The sequence below is a fragment of the Gymnogyps californianus genome, chromosome 1 (assembly GCF_018139145.2).
Source record: "Gymnogyps californianus isolate 813 chromosome 1, ASM1813914v2, whole genome shotgun sequence".
Classification (NCBI taxonomy): domain Eukaryota; kingdom Metazoa; phylum Chordata; class Aves; order Accipitriformes; family Cathartidae; genus Gymnogyps; species Gymnogyps californianus.
The window spans coordinates 7,527,993-7,548,481 of record NC_059471.1 but is presented as its reverse complement, the minus strand read 5'-3'; the positions used below and the strand labels follow the sequence as shown (position 1 = coordinate 7,548,481).

Below are 20,489 nucleotides of genomic sequence, written 5' to 3'. Positions count from 1 at the left end.
CATAACTATAAAACATTGCAGTTCTGGTGCAGGGCTATTTAGTAGTGCTAGTTCACCATATATAAGCTTGCTGTGTGTGGTTGGATTGTGTAAAATGCCGATCAGTCCAGAAGTTGATTCCAAGGTGTTAATATAGGAAGAAGTACAAATCTGCTCCAGTTCTGATTTTAAATATTTAAGTATTTAAACCCATTTGCCCAAAACAGACTGGTTTCCGATTTTGTAATTGTTATTTGAAATTTTCACAAAAAATAAGCAAATGAATACAACTAAACAGTAAAAGTTGATTTTCAATTCAAGAAAGATGGCTGTGTTTATGTGGGGCAAGCTGAAGACTCAATTTCATAATATCATTGCTTTTTACTGCTTGTTTGATAGGTCCCATTTTTAGGTTGCCAGGCATTTCAAAAAACTCAAAATACGGCTAGATGTGTTTTGGGAGATATAATTCCCATATTAAACACATGGGATTGAAGAGGGGACGATGAGTACTCCTGTACAACGTGAATTTCAATAAAGATGACAAGAGCCTCCCTGGAAGGCAGCCACACACAGGTACAGTTATATGCATCATTTTGACAATAAGCTTGCTCCCAGCAGGTTGTTGTGAAGAAAAAGGCTGCACAGATAGTAACAAATGAAAAAGGACACTATAGCAGTGAGTACCAGAGAGGCCCACCATTCACACCTTCCTGCTAGGATTAGTGAAAAGCGATCAGCACCTTCTCAGCAGTCCCTTCATGGCCTATGGAGAGATCCCAGGGATCCCTAAAATTAAGTGAGGTGACCACAAGCAGTAGTGCTTAGCGTTGCAGACATACGCTAGTCTGACTGCAGAGGCTACTGGAGTGTAGTGACCCTCGCGTGCTTACGTGGAGGCTGTGGGAATTCAGCCACACCTTGGAAGTAGCATCACGCATCAATCATTAAGATTCTGGACATTATAGTCTCCTTACCCATATGTCCTGCATACTTTTCAGCACACTTTTATTTGTGTACCTCTTTATTGTTACACAATGCTCAGTTACTCTTAAATACCTATGCAAATGGCATGCTGTTTTCTGCAAAAGACTGCTCCAGAGCCCTGTGCCAATATTATCTTCTCTCCCTAATCCCCATCGGGGAGAATGTAGTGGTGGTCCCAAGAACTGATGTCATTAATCTAATTCATCAAAAACCTTAAAATCATTTTTATGTTATTAAATAATAACACAAATTGCCATTAGTAATAGGATGCTATTGTCTCAGACAGAATTAGTTTTCAAAGAAGCTCTATGAGATCATTGTTAAACCTCTTTTAGAGACTGGGAAACAAAGCACAAAAACATTAACTACCTTGCCTAAGACTGCAGATGACAGTGTCAGCCGGAACAGGGGCTGGCTTCAAGAAACTAATCTTGATTTAAAAAGTGAGCCAAATACTTTCAGTCCAGGCACCCAAGCACCATAAGGAGGATCTGCAAGTTTACAAAAGCTAGACTAAACATGAACAAAATTTTCACTCATTTTTATTTTACTGGGAGGAGTCATGTTCCCAAGCTTTTCTCCCATGACTACAAAGTCTGAAACCCTACCCTTAGTTCCTTCCCCTACGTGTATTTAAAAATATTGATGCAATCACATGATCAAAGGCTTAAGAGAAAAGGAAATACCTATGGAAAAAAAAACCAAAACACACAAACCAACAACATCAGGGCTGCCCTTTAGCAAAAACTATGCTGGCAACTAGAGTGCCAAAAAGATTTCAGTGAAGACAGGAAAGTTAGTTCTGGGCGAAACAAGCATTTTTAAAGTGTGTCTATGTAGTGGCGTACGTAATGAAGTTCTCAGTGCAAAGATTGAGAACACATTTTGTGTTACATAATGCAGAAACAAAGTCTCGTGTTGGTAGAAAGAGTGTTACATCTATGAGCTGTGATTTCCTTTTGCTGCCAATAATCTTCTAATTGTACACATAATTGTCAATATGACAGAGGCCAGAACATGAATACTCTGCATCCGTTCCCACGTGGTGCTCTCAAAGGAAAACTTACTACTCCAAAACTCTCTCTTTACTCCTGCCTTTAATGGGACAGATTATCAGCTGTTGCACATTGACATAGCCCTGTTAATATCAATTCACATGAACTGACAATTCAATCAAAAAACAAATTACTTTTATCCTAAAATGGGAGTATATTGTTCTAGACCTCCAAATCTCCCAGGAGCTAAGATAGGCCAACGTAAAAGCAAGGGTTATAAACTTGAATTTATTATAGACAAATAAGGCTTTGGCCTATGAATTCTCTTTGCCTATTAAGTTAATGAGCCTTGACAAAACAATCATCTGAGGAGTAGCTGACAAATTATCTGGAGCAGCAATTTGAAAGGCATTGGCTGGCTTACAAGCATTTCAACTGGGAGAACATGGCATCGTGTTCCCCTTCCTCTGGAAGAGTTATTTGTCAAACCAAATTTCTTGCAGTTCAGCAGCAGATTCTCAATATTGGAGCACTGAGATACGACAATGACTGCAGTTACCAAAACAAGAAAATAATCCCTGTCCCTTCCTCCCCAAACCTGAGGCTGACAAATTCTGATGAAAAACTCTTTCTAGGAAACCTCCAGGAAGACAGAGAGATATCTTTTTATATTTGACTGGAAACCATGGAAGTGTATAATGTGGACGAATAGGGCTTTGAGGAATTTAGGTGAGTAAAGGGAGACCTTTCAAAATACCTGGTCAATATTTGGAAGATTTTTTTGTAGTACAACTTCCAATAGAGATGGTGGTATCACAGCTGTGGATTTAAAACAAGGTCTTTTTATGGATTAATTCTTCCAAATATTCAACACAATACAGCCCTGAGTCACATCACCTTTGTGAAATTTAGGGCTGCGTACAATGAACACTTCTGCAAAAACAGCCACTTGCATTAGGGTTAAAATGGGTTTAATACTTGTCTAAAATCTGTTCTCCAACTGTGAATACTGAGTCCATTTGGAAATCAGATGATGGTATGTGTTGTAAAGCTGTCACTTTCCTCACTGAAGGCATTTGGTGAAATATTATTTCAAATGTCTTCCTCCACGGTCAACTATTCAAAGAGTCCTGTGGAAAAGATGACGGTATTTGAGAACATCAAAAACTGTCATATTTTCCATCTGAATGTTATTTCACAGTGGCAAGGATGTATAAATTATAGTAATCAGTTGCCTCTACCACAGCATGTAGCAGAGCATAGTGTAGAGCATTTAACCATGAGTTGTGCCTTTTGTCATCTTTTGTGTTCTTTTTGCAGTTTTTGTTGGACTGTTGAAATAAACAAACTGATTAAATATACAGGGACTAGAGCTTGATTTTACATCAAAGCAGAATGAATAGAAATGAAACCTTGTTCTTAAAGAGAATTGTTAACTGACACTCGGCAGAACAAAACCCAGCTTTTTAAGTCCTGATGTCAGGTCATCAAATATCTGATGAGCAAGTATTCAATCAATCACACAATAAAGCAAAAGGATGTAGAGAATTATACCTTCAGGTGGCAAAATGGCCTAGTTCTATGAGCTCTCCAGGGCTCCACTGATTATTGGCATCTGAGTATCTGGTCTGCAGGAATCTTAACAGATTCACCCTTTTCCCCCAAACTGTCTCCACCGTCCTGACAGTCATGTCTATAAAGATCGACCATTTAGCAATGAATTGCATCCCTCTATGGTTAGCAAGCCACAATCTAATCCTCAGTGCTCCCAATACACAACTCCGTGGCCCCAAAACCCCTAGAACCCGTTTGTTCAACTTTCTAGTTCAAGTTGGTCCCTTCCTTTCTAAAGGGACCATTTTAAAAGTAAGAGTCTTTTTATAATGATCTCTTCTGTTGTCTGGCTCTAAACACACAGAAGCACTGTGACGCTTACAGATAAATTACTCATATGTACACTGTACCTAAAGACCTGAAGTAATTTTACTACTTCTTGGCTAGTTACTTCCTTTAAGATAATACTTGCAGAGAAATTAAAATATTGTGGATAGGTCTGTTAGTGCCTGGCACCCTTCTGGAGTTATTTACACATTTATAAAACATTGCCCTTATCAATGTTTTTCAGCCAAATTTGCACTGGCCTGAACAGCTTGACTAATCACTTTGTCCAGTGATTAAGCATCTTTTTACAAATTCTAGAAGCTACATAGTTTTCACTCTAATAAACTGACAGCTTCTGCATGGTCTTACCACATCTGTTGCATTCTTCACTAGTATTTGTCTTATTGTTTTTTTAATTTAGCTTTCTATTTCATACACTGCAATGCCTTTCACAGCTGTTTTTCTAATCCCTGGGGTTTCTCTCCTGTTATTGTATCATACATTAATTTACCATTTTACTTTCCACTTAGACACTTCTGCTCTTTTCTTCCCACATTACTCTTTTCTTTGAAAAGTGTTTTCTGTAGAAAATGTCTATGATCAAAGCTCCAAATACAATTATTTTTCTTCTACTCTAGAATATAAAAGATGACAGTTTTTATCCTGACAAGGAAGCACTCAACATCTTCTTGAAAACTTGTGTGTAACTCTTCCTCTATCTCCCAAGTCTTGTTTGTAAATAGTTTATTACTATCCTAGTAGACTACAGGTTGGGCTATACTAGCATACAGTTTTGGATAGTATGCTTTTCTTTATTAAATATTTCTCAGGAGGCAATCACTGACAATATTTTATAGAAATGTCTTCCATTATTTCAGTTATGGAAATGTTCATCATTTTAGCTTTTACTAACTGTCCTCTCAGAGCACAGCTAGCCTAGGGAATGCTAAATTTTAGATGTATTCTCAACGACGACTTGGTGAGGGAGGTGATTATTTTTTGCTCAATTTCTTCTGAATGGCTTAGGCAGCCACCGTATAAACCCAAAGATGCTCAGTGAACAAAGTATGCACAACACAGAAATAAAATGACTGAATCAAACCAAATTACTACAGCTTTCAGTGAAGTCTTAGTCACTTTCTGTACTCACAGAGAAACAAATACTGAATTCAGTTGTAAAATGTGATGATACATATTATGTAACCTATTTTAGAGCACCATTCCAATGGATCAAAACATTGCCTGTGTTCATCACTGGATTTTGGATGACCAAAATTATATACCGAGGTAGCATATGTCTTCCAGTGGTGCAGATGCGAAAGCATGGTTAAAAACAAGCACAAGCTGTAGAAAAAGAAGATCTACGGTGAAGATGCAAACTATGCGATAAATCCAGTGATGTTCATGCACTCTAATGAAGGAGGTGAGGAAGAAGCGCATGCAGTACCTGGTGATCTCAGAGTCAGGGAGCAGGCCTACGTGGTAGTGGGGATAGGGAGCTGTAAGAAGGAAGCTTTTGTCACACTCGACAGGGGAATAGTGCCTAGGAGAAGGTGGTTTATCACACAGTTTGTTCACAGTGCTGTAAACAGGTTCAGGAGGCCTGGTGATACAGAGACAAGAGTAAAAGATCAGGTGCGTATTAGTGGCTGAGAATATAGAGAAAACACAGCAATCATTTTAAAAGCATGCATAGCAACTCTGTCAAGACTTTTTCAGTAGGGCTTTTCGGACAAGTAAAGTGTGCTGTTAAAGGAAACATTAGAACTTGATAACACAGTATTACAGCATACAAGCAACTGCATATAAAGATATACATGATATAAGTGGGCCATAAAACTGGCTTATGGGAAGTGTGGCACTGAAAGGGAATATCTTATCTCTGAAGTTCAGTGATGAATTTTCCCACATACTCTGCTTTCTTTTTTTTTTAATCTAACAGCATTACTTCTGCACAGCATTCTGTGATCTTAATTTTGAGCATTGCATAGAAGAACATACCATGTTTATTACCTGAAAAGAGGTATTTTTTACCCATTAATTTAAGATACAGATGAAGTACATATTACTTGTTAATACAACATACTCCTGCCCCGATGAGCTGGGGCTTTGCAAGTAGAGCTGTGGTCAAAGTGAACCATATCCTGGAATAACACTGATGGTAACAAACTGTGTAAGCAATTCATCTCATTGGCAGGCAATTCCTTTCAAGAATTCTTTGCTCTCTTTTCAGATTCAACCTTCAAAATCTGATTATGCAGACCACATCTCAAACAGTCAACTTTGTTGACAAGGCTACTGCAATCGCACTTGCACTGCTGCTCCAAATTACAGACAGCAGTCTGAAGCTAGATACAAAGAGTAAGACCCTAAAACTGAGACTGACAGGTCACCTAGCATTTCTCTCCTACTGCCTAGAGGCCAACTGCTTGGGAGAGGCAATACTTACCACAAACCTCCCAGGAGCCGCCTGGGGAGAGGGGAGAAGGGGATGCAGCCTTTGGTACGACCCAGCCAGGGATCCACAGGAGACAACCAGCAAACAGTTTTCAAAAAAATGCACCACATCACAGTACATTTCTCGTCATGCAACTTCTCCAACTACTGTGTTGGCCCCAGCAGATACCTCTGGGCCTACTGGCAGAGTGAAACTTGACTCATAATTTCCCGAAGTTTCTGTTCTAAAGAGTGCCAAGACGCAATTGCTGTCATATCCTCGCTGCTGCCAGAAGATCCAGGGTATGCCACTGTCTTTAATCACAGCAATACAGTATTAGCTAGATGAAAATTTTATTTCAGAAGCCTGAAAATATCAAGAGGCCACGCAGTTAATGAACTCTTTTTGTTCTTCTGGCTGCACTGTTCCTCACATGGGTGTGGTTTTTGCTGTGACTTTCACAGGTACCAGAATTTATTACGGTTGTGGATGCACTGGCAGATACAGAGAACATATTTTCCTTTGTTGTTAGCTTCTGGTTTTGTCCTTTGGGGGAAAAGGAGTAGCTGCTTTACTTAAAAATTGGTCTCACTCAATGCTAATAACATTATTCATAGCAATCTGACATATGATTTGAGAACTCTCTGTGCCCGACTTTCCCAGGGAAAACTTTACAGTTAAAAAAATAGCAATTTAAGATTACCAAATATCAAAATAGCAAAGCTGTCACTCATTTGGTTATAAAGCATTCTGTCAAACATTTAGTAAAATCTGTTTAAAAATGTTTAAGGTAGCAATTCTTTTTTATCAGCAAATTTCACACTTGTTTCAGAGGGTTGGATTTTATGATTTATTTACTAAAGTAATTGCTGCTTTCAATAAAAAAAATCCAGAGAAGAAAACACTTCTATTATTTCACTTTAGACCAACACTGCCTTTTATTCCCTCAGAAATCACTTCTGCTTTTAAGCAGTATATTAAAGAACAAGTACAAATATCAAATATAAATGATACCTGCTATGATAATTGAAGAAATATTGCCCCAGTGCAGGAAGATGAATAAAAACTGTAGGTTTCTGCATGGCTTAAAATACTAACCAGTCCATAAACAACTTGCTAGCTTCCTACATTCAAGTTACTTGTCTTCTCTGAGTGGTAGATGACATGAGAGTGTCACTACGCCTTGGATATATTGTGAATGCTCAAACTACACTGAGTCATCAGTGAGTGACCATCCAACCTCGTGCTGAGACACAAATCATGCCACAGAGGTGGATAGATACGAGGGATTGCTCTGTTAATTGACAGTTACAAACTGCTTCCAAAAGCAAAATGAAGGAAAACATTCAACATCTACCTAGATATTGAGACCAAATTAGTCAAATATAAACACAGAGCCCTAACAAAATGTCTTGAGAAGCCCAGTAAATTTTAAAACATTTAGTATTTTTCACTCCTTTCAGTCTTGCTGGATGGTAAGATAACACAAAATTGGAACAAGTCACCGCGCTGATGTATAAAGTCCTCTACTCATTGGTATTATAGAAGTGATACTGTGACCGAGCTAACAACATACCCTCTGTAACTGAGATGAAGAGAGAGGTCTTCAGGTTAAGAAAAGGAATTCAAACTTCTTTTCCTTTTAAAGCTTGGACTCTTTGCTTAGAATAGGATTTGGGGTATCAGCTAATTCCAGTTACGAGTGCACTTCTTGTCAGGCCTATGAACTGGTCTGAGATCATCATAGCCACCTACTTACCATCAGATGCCATTCTTCAAGGTCATTAAGATCATGGACTGAACTGTTCTTTAGATACCTTCATACTACTCAGATGCATATGCTAATACTGCTAATTGTGTAGCTGAGCCCTGGCTGCACATTTTATTGGCACAGAAAAGCAAGAACTTGAAAAATAAGCAGTACATAACATCAAGGGTCCAGCTCAGATCAGTACAAATTTATTTTCTCTCTCAATTTGATTTAATAAATATAAATTAAATAGTTTAAAAATAATTGAAAGTTGGGATAAAAAATGGAAAGGAGGAAAATGATTAGAACATACTGGGCAGATCACTGTCCTGGTCATACACACTGTGCTTCACGTAGGCCAGTAATCCTTGAAAGTAATATGAGATACTTGCTGCAACAGGCCGTCTTCAAATATCCTCCTGACTCTTCAAACTCTCTATGGCAAACTAGTATTTAGCTACAATAGTACCTACCTACTTTGGAAGACAACAATCCCAAATAAAAAAAACCCAAGATAATTACGAAGACTACCCAGCTTTATTAAATGATTCTTCTAATGCAGCATTTTCTCTTGTCATTTATACTTCTCCTCACTGGAAGAAGAAGAAAGAACTTCTATCCAATGGGATCAGCCCACCTGGTAAATCCTGTCTCACCTATCTTCTTCTCCAGTGCTATGACAGAGACCGTTTGTCTTCTCTCAAAGTATGGGATAAGGAGAACATTATTCAGAAATAGTTTCTAATGTGCCATTCTGAAAAAATACAGTCAAGGTCACCTCAACTTTTCTTGCAAAATAATTAAGAGCCAGACTGAACATAAACATTGAGGCCTTATTTTATGATGCATTAATTCTTCAAATGATTTTAAAAACATGTAGCAGGTCATTTAGCATGCTGTAACAAAAGTGTAAAAGCTAGATATATATTATTTAAGGACTGATTCACTGTAGTTTATTTGCAATTGCATCACTTTCAGATACAGCAGGTACAGCTTCAGAGGTTTTGTCGTATTTAAAATAAATACTAAGCATTTTTTGTAATTTTTAACATGAGAAAGAACAAAGAACTACATTATGAAATTTATTTTGTCCATTACCTTCATTTTTTTTAATACTTATGAAAAAAATCCCCTTAAAATGTCAAATGTGTGAATATTACTGTATACTTCTTGGATAATTGTAATATCTCTTTTAATGAGTAACTATCTAATATGGGTCTACTCTGAAAAATAACTAACCACTGCTGTAACTTCTTTTTTAGCAGATCTGCTCCCTTTCTGTCTTTAAAGTGTTTGTTTAGTGACAAACATACATTACAGTTCTCTGTCTTTAGCAGTGAGCTAAAAACCAAGCTCTGTGATAAATGAGAGCAGCGACTGCTAGGTCTAGATGGACAGCAATAATTAGGTTAGCATGAGAATCAGGCATACAATAGTAGAGGAAAGGCAACAGACAATGTAAGTAGTAGCATAGCTTGGCTTGAGCATGCCTCAGTAGATAATTCAATCACAAGAGAGAGAATCAAGTCACTCAGCGCCACAAGGTAAGATTTTAAATGGTAGTATGAACAGTAGATTGTCATAAGCTACTTTTCGAGCCCCCAAAAAATTGAAAGCTGGAATTGTCAATCAGTATAGACCTAACCGTAATGAGGCACAATTTCTACAGAAAGGTATAACTAATTGGTGGAAAAGCTAACAGTGACAGTGGGAGGTAGAAGATTGATCTGACACTGGCACTGGTTTTATTTATTTATTTCATAACAGATTGTGTAAAGAAAGCAAATCTTCCTAGTTGTTTGTAGTCCTTATTATTCCTTGTTTGGATCACTGTGTTATTGTTTCAGGCTGGCTGTATTGCACAATAGAAGTTATAAGAAAATGCTATTACTAAAACTGTTCTCTCCTCAGCATCATGCAGGGTCCTCTATTTAATTTTAACTTTTTTAATTGCAGAATCCTGTTTGGTAGGGTTCAGTTGCCAACACATAGCACATTAAATGTTAACAGTTTCATTTTTTGGATTTTAAAACCTTTTATGATATGGAAAGAAACCAGCTAAGCTCTCACAGCATATTGAGTATGCAGGGCTATAGCCAGAAAATGCTAAATTCAATCTGAGAGAAAATAAATCTCACGATGCTACAAGTTTCCAACATTCTTTTTCTTAGTAGCAATTTTTAATTGTATCCAAGTTCAGTAAAGACAACTAATACATTAGTATTGCTAATACAATGTTGCTGGGAAGTGTGCAAAGAACTGTCTTTAAAAGTATATCACTATTAAAACATAAATCAATGGCAATTTAATACAAATGAACTCTTCCACTTTTAATAACCAGTGATTTTTATATATATGTCTTTTGACTTCTTTGAGTTTCTTGTTCATATAACCGTCTAGGAGAACCACATACCTTATTGTTCAATGGATTTATTTGAATTGAACAATATTGAACAATATTGATATTATTGAATCAACTCTGAATTGAAAGTTGATTTTATTGCATAGGTTGTGTCCTGGCAATTCAAGTAAGACCCAGTCACTCATATGACATGTTTATTTCAACTAAATGAAAGACACAGAAGGGGTGTGAAGAGCTGGAATAAAATACCAGAAGTACATTATCTTAGTTCTTCCTGGAAATCCTTCCATAATCAATGATTTCTCAGCTTTTCCATTATTAACTGCTATTTTCATGAGCCTTAAAGTTTTCCATAACTGCAAAAAAAGTGCTTAAGATCACGGCAATTTTTTTAGCACAGTAACGAAGAGTAAGGATTGCCTTGTTCCTCTTAACAATACTATTTAAACATTTTAATCGGGTTTTCAAATGAAGTGGCCTACAAGAAGGCATAAGTATAATTTAGAACTTTTAATATTCTACACCCAATTCTACACTCATTATTCTTATCCATTAGGAACTAGGAAATGACTGCTTAATTTGAAAAAGATCAGTAATGATTTTCTGTTGCAGTAATGGAAAAGAAGGCTGTTTCACATCGGAATGGTGAGACTCTCAGACCGAAGGCCCTAGTCCCTTGCAGTGACTTTTTAGGAAACAGGGCCAGTAAAGAATGGCCCTTCCCTGCTCAGCTGCTGAAAAGCAGCAAGGTAAGGACCATGTAGACCAGAAACTAAATCCAAGCAAACTGTGGTTAGTAGGCCTATCCACCAGGAGTTTGAGCACTTATCCTCATCCGTATTTGAACATTTTTATAGTTTTAGGCTTCACAACACCCTGTGGCAGTGAGTCCCACAAACTAATTATGTGACATACCCAAAAACCTCTGCCTCTGTGTACTGTAAGCCTGTTACTTGGTTGCATATAGATAACCTATGGTAACATTTCAAAAACCTCTGTTTTCTGTATTTCTAACTTGGCAGTGCATTGTAAACTCCCTGTATCTGAGTTGTAAGTACTAATAGTAGTTGCCTGTTGCATTCACTATGCCACAGGCACTTTTGCAGATCTTTGTTCTATCTCTCTCTGACGTCTTTTTTCTATGCTGGAATTATTTGTTATTTAGCTCCACCTGGAAACCATGCTACACCCCTGACCATCTCTGTCACCCTCTTCTGGGGCTTTTTCCAGTTGCCTCCATGTAGTAGTCAAGACTCGGATGCATCATGGATTCATACAGGAAAACATTGTATTTTGCACTCTCTTCCTTTCCTATCAGATTGTATTTCCATTCTTAATTACCTTTTTGATTGCTCTTAAGTACTGAGTTGACAATGTCACAGAACTAACCACAATCACTCCAAGGTGTCCTTCTTCGGTGGTAATACCTGCTTTAAGAGTCCATGTCCATGATACATGTAGTATGCACTTAGGGTTATCTTCTTCCTCTCTGCACTATTAAATGTTACTTACCATTTCTGTGTGTATTAACACTGCCAATCCTACTATCTCATTTCAAAAATCTCCATACAAGCACTAAAGTAGATTCCAAAATTTGATTTTTTTTAAAGTATTAAGTAGCTTCCACTGACTGTATTAGAAATAGTCAAATCCTGTTACTTGGGGATCTCTGACAGGCCTGTTTAAATATGTGTGGACTACTCAGGACATAACAGATTATCTGTTGACTTGACAATAACTAAATTTTTACTTTAACATAAATTATTCTCCCAAGTTAAGACTTATTATTTAAAATAAATTTGGGGTAGCAAAATGAAATCTTATGATAGGTAGACAATTATTATGCATTTGTAAAGTTTAACAATTAGTTTAAGATAAAATTTGTGTATTAAATACATGAAATATAAAATAGTTGCTTTGCAATTTAGCAATTTCATGCTTCACTGAAGGGAATGAATAATAATATAGAGCTAAGAAACACAACTGTGACTTTTTTTTCTAAAAAGCTGTTGACAGGTGTTCTACAAGTAGACATTTTTAGATGATAGCATAACTAAATACTGTATCATTGTATTTAACCAAGGGTCCAATTTAAGTTATACAGACAAACTTAATTTTTTCTTTTCTTAACTGAACGTTTAATGTGTAACTTGAATACTGTTCTTTTAACATATTTTTTTTAATAATTCCTTAGATTGATTGAAGACTAAACCAAGAAAGAAATCTTATTATGGGACACCATATTGAATTCAATATAATCATCAGCAGAGTTGCCAACTTAAGAGCTAGAGCACGAGAACTCCACCTTGTGAGAGATGGGGAGTAACCAGCAGGAGAAGCAGGCTGTCATCCTCCAGACGGACAGGCAATGCAGATGAACTACCATGACAGACTGCCTGCGGGGATCACGCGTGCATCACGCAAACCCCAGAAACCTTGGTTTCTCTCCATTTTCCTACAGAGAGATGGCCCTAGTACGATACTGCCAGCATCTTATCAGCAACTTCTCCTACCTGCTCTCTATCTCTGTTCCTTGCCCCAGTCTTCTTGCACAACTATCGATTATCCCAAACCTCACGTCTCACTGTCTGCGGGAGTTGCTGGTTCAGCAGCCCTGAAATTCATTGCTGTTCTTCTCCAGGCTGTTTTTCTCCACTGCTTCTTCATGCCTCTTCATCCATTTCCCACTCATGTTCTTCCTTGTCCTAAATTCCCCTTCCAGATCCAAGTTTTCTTACCCAATAAATACCAGCCTTCCCTTCTTGTGATTTCCATTCTCACACAACCAGTGACAAGTTCGCCCTCATTTTTACACCCAATCTCACCATAATTCCTTGCCAAACACACTCCCCCTATTTCCCCAGTCTCTTCAGTGTTCAAATCTAACAGGAATGGGCATTCAGAGCACAGAACAGAGTCACTCCTGATTATGTTTCTACTTCAGAAAGAACCAGAAGAAATAAGTAAAGAGAAAAACTAGCTTTGGCCATATAATACTGTGCTCAATCATGCCGGCTTTTTTAAATTATCTAGTCAGTATTACAAAATTGGGAGAAGCTTTGATACAGCGCAGTGTGAGTATGGAATCTTAGAGAGTTCTACTGCAAAAAAAATTAAATACATTTTGGAGGATAAATGAATTGCGGTTTTTCCAAAGACTTATATATGTTGGCATTTAGAAAGATTTTGACAAATGCAGTAGAAATACTATGTGGATTCAGTTTCACCATCTCCGATATTTCAACACTCTGAAGCTATGTATAGAATATTACAGTATTTAAAATGTAATATCACCACAATTTTTAACATAGAATAGAATAGAATAGAATATGAACTAAGCCATGTAATTCTTCCTTCACCCCTTAAATGACCAAGCTGCTCTGGCTAAAAATAAATTTAATTTAACTTCATGATAATAGTGGTTAATTAAAATTACTTTAAAAATAATAGATACAATTTACACTACATTTTCAAGCAAAACAAACATGCAACCTTTGCTATCCCTAGATAAACAAATCCAGTCCCAGGCAAAAACTGAGCATGAAAATATTAACTTGAACAATTAATCTGCCAAAGTTACAAGTGATTTAATAGGAAGACAGTTGGACTCGATGATCTTACGGTTGGACTCGATGACCTTAAAGGTCTTTTCCAACCTAAATGATTCTATGATTCTATGATTCTAAGAATAAATAAAAGGCATTATCAGTCTCCCCATATTACTACACATAATTTATTCTCTTTAAGGCATACGTGACATGCTGAGTTTGGATTAGGCATGGTGATATGATTGTTGAAAGCTCATAATTACCTGTCATATTCATATAACTGTATCAGTGTACTTCTACATGTCTTTTACTCATCACTCATACAGTAACACTGGGTCAAAAACATGGTGTAAAATTCACCATCTGGAAGTTCTACCTGCAGTACTTGATGATCATCTTCATCTGGGAAACAGGAGTTTCAATTCTGTTCCCTCATAAAACCTAACAGAAAATGCAACTAACTCCTTTCAGTAAATATACACTTTTAAAACATGCAGAATATTTTGTCAATGGATGATCTAAGTCAACTCATTAAAGATCCCAAATGAACAGTTTTCAGGACTCATTACTGAAAACTGCAGTTCTTTTTTCCTATTGTTGTGCTTCATAAAAGTTATGAATAACAGAAAACTGTTATTGATAGTTTTATAACACACAAACCATAATATTAGTTGTAATGGTTTAGTACTGAAAAGTCAAATCTGTGTATCAATACCAATTTCAAGGTGTTTCCATAAAATATCCTCAATTCAACTAGCAAGTTTGTGTAAGTAAACAAGAAACAGTGGAGGAATGTTACTTTCAATACAGGGAAAAAATCCCCTGAGACTTCAACTTAATGGTTCTCCTTTTTCTCCCTTCCAATCCCCAGCACCTCCTCCTCATCCAGAAAATGTTATTTTGCAAAGATGCATGTAAAAGAAATCAAATAGGCTTTTCACAGCAAAACAGATAACTCAGACAGCTTTTTCATCCATGAATCTTTAATATCTAGCCAGAGTTAAATGTTAAAGTGAATTTTTTATCAGCTGAAGCACAGAAGTTTGATGTTACCATTTTCTGAAGTTAAAAAGGAAGTAAAAACTGAAGATGGTAGTTCTTTATTTTTATGGATCTTTTGCCTATGTTGTTCGTTAAAGACAGATGGATTGAACATCTAAAAGCTACAGGATTTTTAGACTGTAATTTCAATATTTCTGGAAATAGGAAGGCAGACATCTGCTAAAGAGTGAATTGTAACTTCTCTCTCAGCTGTAATAGTAATGAATGTTCCACAAAAACACTAAAACAAAACATCACTTTTTCTTCCTACTATCATAGAAAATTTGGTTGGAATGCATCTCTGTAGGTCACCTCATTCAATCCCGTGCTTGAAGCAGGATTATTGCCAACACTAGATCAGATCAGCCAGGATTTTATCTAGCCAAATCTTAAAAATCTCAAAGGGTGGATATTTCACAACCCTTCTAAGCAGCCTGCTCCAGCACTACTCCACCCACCTGGTGCCTTTTTTTCCTTCTCAAATTGAAATCAGGACATCCAAAGCCACCGCTTGTTGCCATTGGTCCTCCTCTACCGAGAAGAGTTTGGTTTCATTGTCTTTGCTACTGAGTACTTAAAGGGTGCTCTTAGATTGCCCCTTAATCTCTTCTTCTCAACATTAAACAAGCCCCAGTTCCCTCAGCATCCCTCTAACCTCCATGTGATTTAGGACTTTGAGAATCTGTTGGACCCTCTCCTGTTTTTCTACATCCCTCTTGAAGTAGAAGAACAGGAACTGGTCACAGTCTTCTAGAAAACAACTTATCCTTTTCTGCTGGCCATGCTTCTCCTAATATAGCCCACTATGCTGATTACCTGACTGACAATGAGAGCGCACTCCTGGGTCCATGTTCAGCCTGGCACCCGCTGTGGCCTCCAGGTCATTTTCAACGAAGCTGCAATTCAGATGTTTGTTTCATGGCCTGTACAAGTGTGTGCAGCTCTTCCACCTGAGGAGCAGACTTCTTCTTACTGAACTTCATAAGGTTTCTCCTGGCCCAGTCCTCAAGTATATCAAGATCCCTATGGAATACTGCTCTGCCATTTGTCATGTTAACCACTCCCCCTTAATTTATTATCCTCTGCAAATTTGCTGAGGGTGCACTCTGTGTCATGATCTAGGTCATTGATGAAGATATTCACTGACGCCCAAGGTATCCTGAGCTACTCTGCTCATCACTGACCACCTGACAGATGTCAAGTGACAATCATTACCCTTTGAACCTACTGGTTCAGTCAGTTCCCAACCCAGTCTCTTCTTTTAGTCCACTCTTCCTCAGCTTTCTGCGGGAAACTGTGTCAAAAGCCTTACCAAAGTCTGCTGTGGCATGCAAACGAGCATAGCCATGCTGGGAGAAGGCTAATGAGCAAGGTCACAGCATATCATCCAGGAGATACCCAAAAGACTATCCAGAAGGCTTCCAAATGTTTACAAATCATATCTTCTTTCCAGCTATGGATTAGTTGTACGTGTTTATCCAACACTTCCTCATGTTTGGATGAGAGGCTGCTGGAGGAGTTTTAAAGGGTGCTCCCCATGTTACAGCTTCTCCTGCCCACAGAAGAGGTATGAGGAATACCTCTGCAGCCACTCCCCAGGGGAACTAGTGGAGAAGAGGAATCACCATGTGCCCCACAGCAGATCCCAGACGCACATCTGTGGGAGTTATGGCATGGGTCAGGTACGCCTTTGGAGTCAGCTGTGTTTTCACCCAGCAAAGAGGCATCCCTGCTCAAGGCAGCACCTGTGCTGTGGCACTGGTTGGTATAGGGTAGCCACTGCTGTCACCTCATCCACGCAGCTAGTCATTTCATCAGAAAAGGCAACCCGGCTGGACAAGCACACGATTTGTTTTTGTTAAATCTATGCTGACTATTCCAATTACCTTCTAGTCCGTTAAATGCCTGGCAAAGATGATGTTGCGTACTTCAGCTTTTCCTATATTGTCTGTCATTATACTGTCTTCTCCCCCACTCATCAGTTTTTCCCTTCATCAAACCTTACCTTCATTTTTGAAAGTAGCACACCTGCAGAACCACTTTTTGTTTTCCTTTATGACCCTTGTAAGTCTTAGCTCAAATCAATCAGCTTTCTGATTTTGTCATTAAGCAGTCAAGCAATGCTCGTCTACATCTTCCATTTTAGGTCATCAGAAAGCCCTTTGCTCAGCCAAGAAAGCCTTCTGCTGAATCCCCCTCCTTCCTGCTCAACAGGATGGTTCATTCCTGAGTTCTCAATAAGTTTTACTTAGAAATCATCCATCTCTCATGGACCCCATGTCTCTGTGGCAGCATCCCAAGAGATTTTGCTTAGCAATTCTCCAAAAAGGCTGAAGTCTGCTCTTCTGAAGTCTACAGTCATAACTTGCTGACTATCTTTCCAGACTTCCTTTGAACCATGAACTGAACCAACTCATGGTCACTCTCATCCCAGCTGTTATTTATCACCACCTTTGCCACTAGTCGTTCCCTTTGTGTAAGCAGCAGGTCAAGCAGAGAATTATTCGTTTCTCCCCTCTAGCAGCATTAGGAAATTGTCAGCAACAGAATCAAGGAATCTCCTGCATTGCCTGTACAACACTTTAATCTTACTAGAAACTAAAACCAGTAAGGACTTACTTGCAGAATGACGATGATTGTATTGATAGAGTTACTTGGCATATAGCTTTTATCCACTTTTGATCCCACATTCTACTAACCTGAAGTTGTGTTATTTTATTTAAATTTTAAAAGGTGACAATCTTTATAAAAAATACAGGAAGGCAAAGCTTCCATTCTGAGTGAATTTAAAATTAATCCAACAAAACAAAAAGTTATGCCTATCACTGACAGCATTTTGGACCAATAATATACACAACCTACAAAAGCTCAGTAATTAAAAGATAACATCCAGCTTCATTAAAACTTGTGGCTGAGGATGATTTGTTATTTTTCTATCCCTTATGCTCGGATTAAGTTATTTTTTCCCCATAGTTGTATTAAGTAAAAGTTGTACTGAATTTTTTTCAGATGCACATTCAATATCAGACCAAAAAATACAAGTTTTTATCAACAGAAACACTTATTTTTGTTAGGTAAAATACAAGTATTTAGGTAAAAAAACCCTTAGAACTGAACAAAAAAAAGCAAAACAAAAAAGAAAAGCAAGAGAAAGTGGATGAATCGAGTTGAATGTTCAACCATTTAAGCTTTACTGATAGATTCATTATAGCACGTAACTTAAAAGAAAGCTTGTCATCAGCCTCACTCAAATGATGTGTACAAAGAATTACAAAATTGCAAAAGCCTCTTATAGTGGAGAAGTTACAGTTCCAAATATTTTTAGCTGGCACAAATGAAAATCTGCCAGAAGTGTTGCCATATTATGACTGCACGGGTAATAAATTTCCTTATGTGATCACCATATAAATTAGCCCTGAAAACCTATTATAGCAAGAACCAGGTAGTTTTAATGGATAGCACTGCAGTAGTTGGCAATCATCTTAATTATAAAAGATTATGTGAGGAAAGCTAATTATAAATGCTGCAACCAAGGGATCTATAGGTTTCACTAAAATTGTCAATATGATAATAAACTTCCTAAAAGATTTTAAGTCTTTCTAAACTGGTCAGCAACAAAGACTTTCCAAATATCTTCTTACTTTAATGGCAGACTCATCAGCAAATCCTATGGCATTGTACAGAAAGAGTGCATTCACTATTCTCAGTTTATAGCTGTGAAAATCACTGTGAGAATTAACTGTGGCATTTTCAATAGTCCCACTTGAATCAATAGGCAATAATTAGCTACATGGACATTTAAAATAAAAAAGGCTCAGCATCCTTCAAGGGTTAAATGGTTTGGTTTTGAAGGTCAGAGCTTCTTATTCGTTGTAGTCAGAGGAGAAACCTGGTCTCTGGCTCTTGTTTGGATGTCTCTCAGAGAGTGCTGTATTATGTATGGCCAGTGAGGAAATACAATGGCAAGAAGTGCCATTTTTCTTATGACTACATTCATTTTATCTTTGTGCTTTTGTATCCTGGGTATCAGTGTAGCATATAGGCTATTATTACTAATACAATTAAGTCCAATAATAGCCGCCTCCTTTTCTATAGGTCAAAGTAAATACTTGTTTAGAACGACGAGATTTTCATCTGATTTGCCCTGTTGCATTCAGAGTCTGCTCCTATTACTCGACACCTTTATTTCTGCCAGCGCCACACGCCTTCCACAGAGGGTCATCCTTGTAGAGTCAGCCTCTCCTGTCAACAGTGCCAATGCCACAGAAGACTTTGGATATCAGCCCTTCATTAGACAACACACTAACCTGGAAATCCCGATAGAAGGAAGAACACAGGACAGAAGTATTTCACAGAATATACACAGCTTCTCTGGGCATTCATTTTTTTCCCCAAATAATACAAAATGGACATTGGTGTGAATACCTCAGTAAAGAACCAGACTGTGTCAGTATTTGGTTTTACTGTCAGGAGCTAAACCAGCAAAATTAACTTGATTAAAACAAACCAAAAATATCAGGATAAGAATACATCTTTCTTCCTAAAAAGATTAAAAAGACATACTAATTAATTTCAATATATATTCTCCATGGTTCTTTGAGCAAGCATGCTTTCTACTGGATATCTACTGAACTAATGGGCTAGGACTGTCATTGCCTTCTCTTCTATCATTATTTTTTCTTTTTTTTCTTTTTTTTTTTTTTTGGTAGAAATAATTAGAAAGAGAAAATCAGCTACATGGAACACAAAGAAACACAGGACTGTCTAAAGGTACTTCTTAATTACCTTACAGGTCTTCTAACTGTTTAAATGGTCTTCTAATTCTCAGGGCAGCTTTTCTCCTTGTTTAGGATTAATTCCTTCACTTTCTGTGACTTCTTGGTCTCCTTAGCTATTATCTACTTTTAAGGTTGCATTTTTTTGCTGTTTTTAAACTTTGCCAACTCTTTCTCAGTAATAATGGTACTGACATCTCATTACAGAAGGAGAGAATTCAGCACTACAAGCTTATTGACAAAGCCTTCATCATTGTAACCCAGATACTATATTGGTATTCTTCACATACATAGGCATTTTAGAAATTACGAGGTCAGTACTAGCCCAGGTAAAGCCCTGATGCACAATTTAATGAAATCAGTGTTTTAACTATTAATTAAAAAATGTAACTTCTTGGAACCCTTTGGAGAAAATTTATCCTAATTGAATGTCTCATAAATTGAAGGAAAGCAATGTCAGCTTTGCATCCTCAATCAAAACAAAGGTGAAACTCTTTTTGCCAAGACAGGGAAGCAAGGTGTGGTTTCCATACATTTATGTCCTGATTAAACACTGTATCATGATTTAGTTACTCTGAATCTGTCTGATCCAACAAGTTAAGCAGCTTGAGATTGTAATCATATGCAACAAGAAAATTGAAATGTAAATTAGCAAGTTATGAAGCTGATGAATACATAAGCGGATGAGATTCTTTGGCTTGAAATACACAGTAGGTCAGGTTAGATGATCGGAA

At 37.4% G+C, this 20,489-nt stretch overlaps 1 protein-coding gene across 7 annotated transcripts in view; it reads right to left on the bottom strand.

The window, feature by feature from the left end:
- Positions 1-20,489, bottom strand: part of DLG2 (discs large MAGUK scaffold protein 2) — a 1,037,179-nt gene that overhangs the window by 260,277 nt on the left and 756,413 nt on the right. For 5 of the 7 annotated variants that reach the window (XM_050914840.1, XM_050914880.1, XM_050914903.1 and 2 more), the window contains one exon: positions 5,290-5,445. The exons of the other annotated variants lie outside the window; for them this stretch is intronic. In XM_050914840.1, the coding sequence (XP_050770797.1) occupies positions 5,290-5,445 (156 nt within the window). The remainder of the gene's footprint in view (positions 1-5,289; positions 5,446-20,489) is intronic. 7 annotated transcript variants of the gene reach the window in all.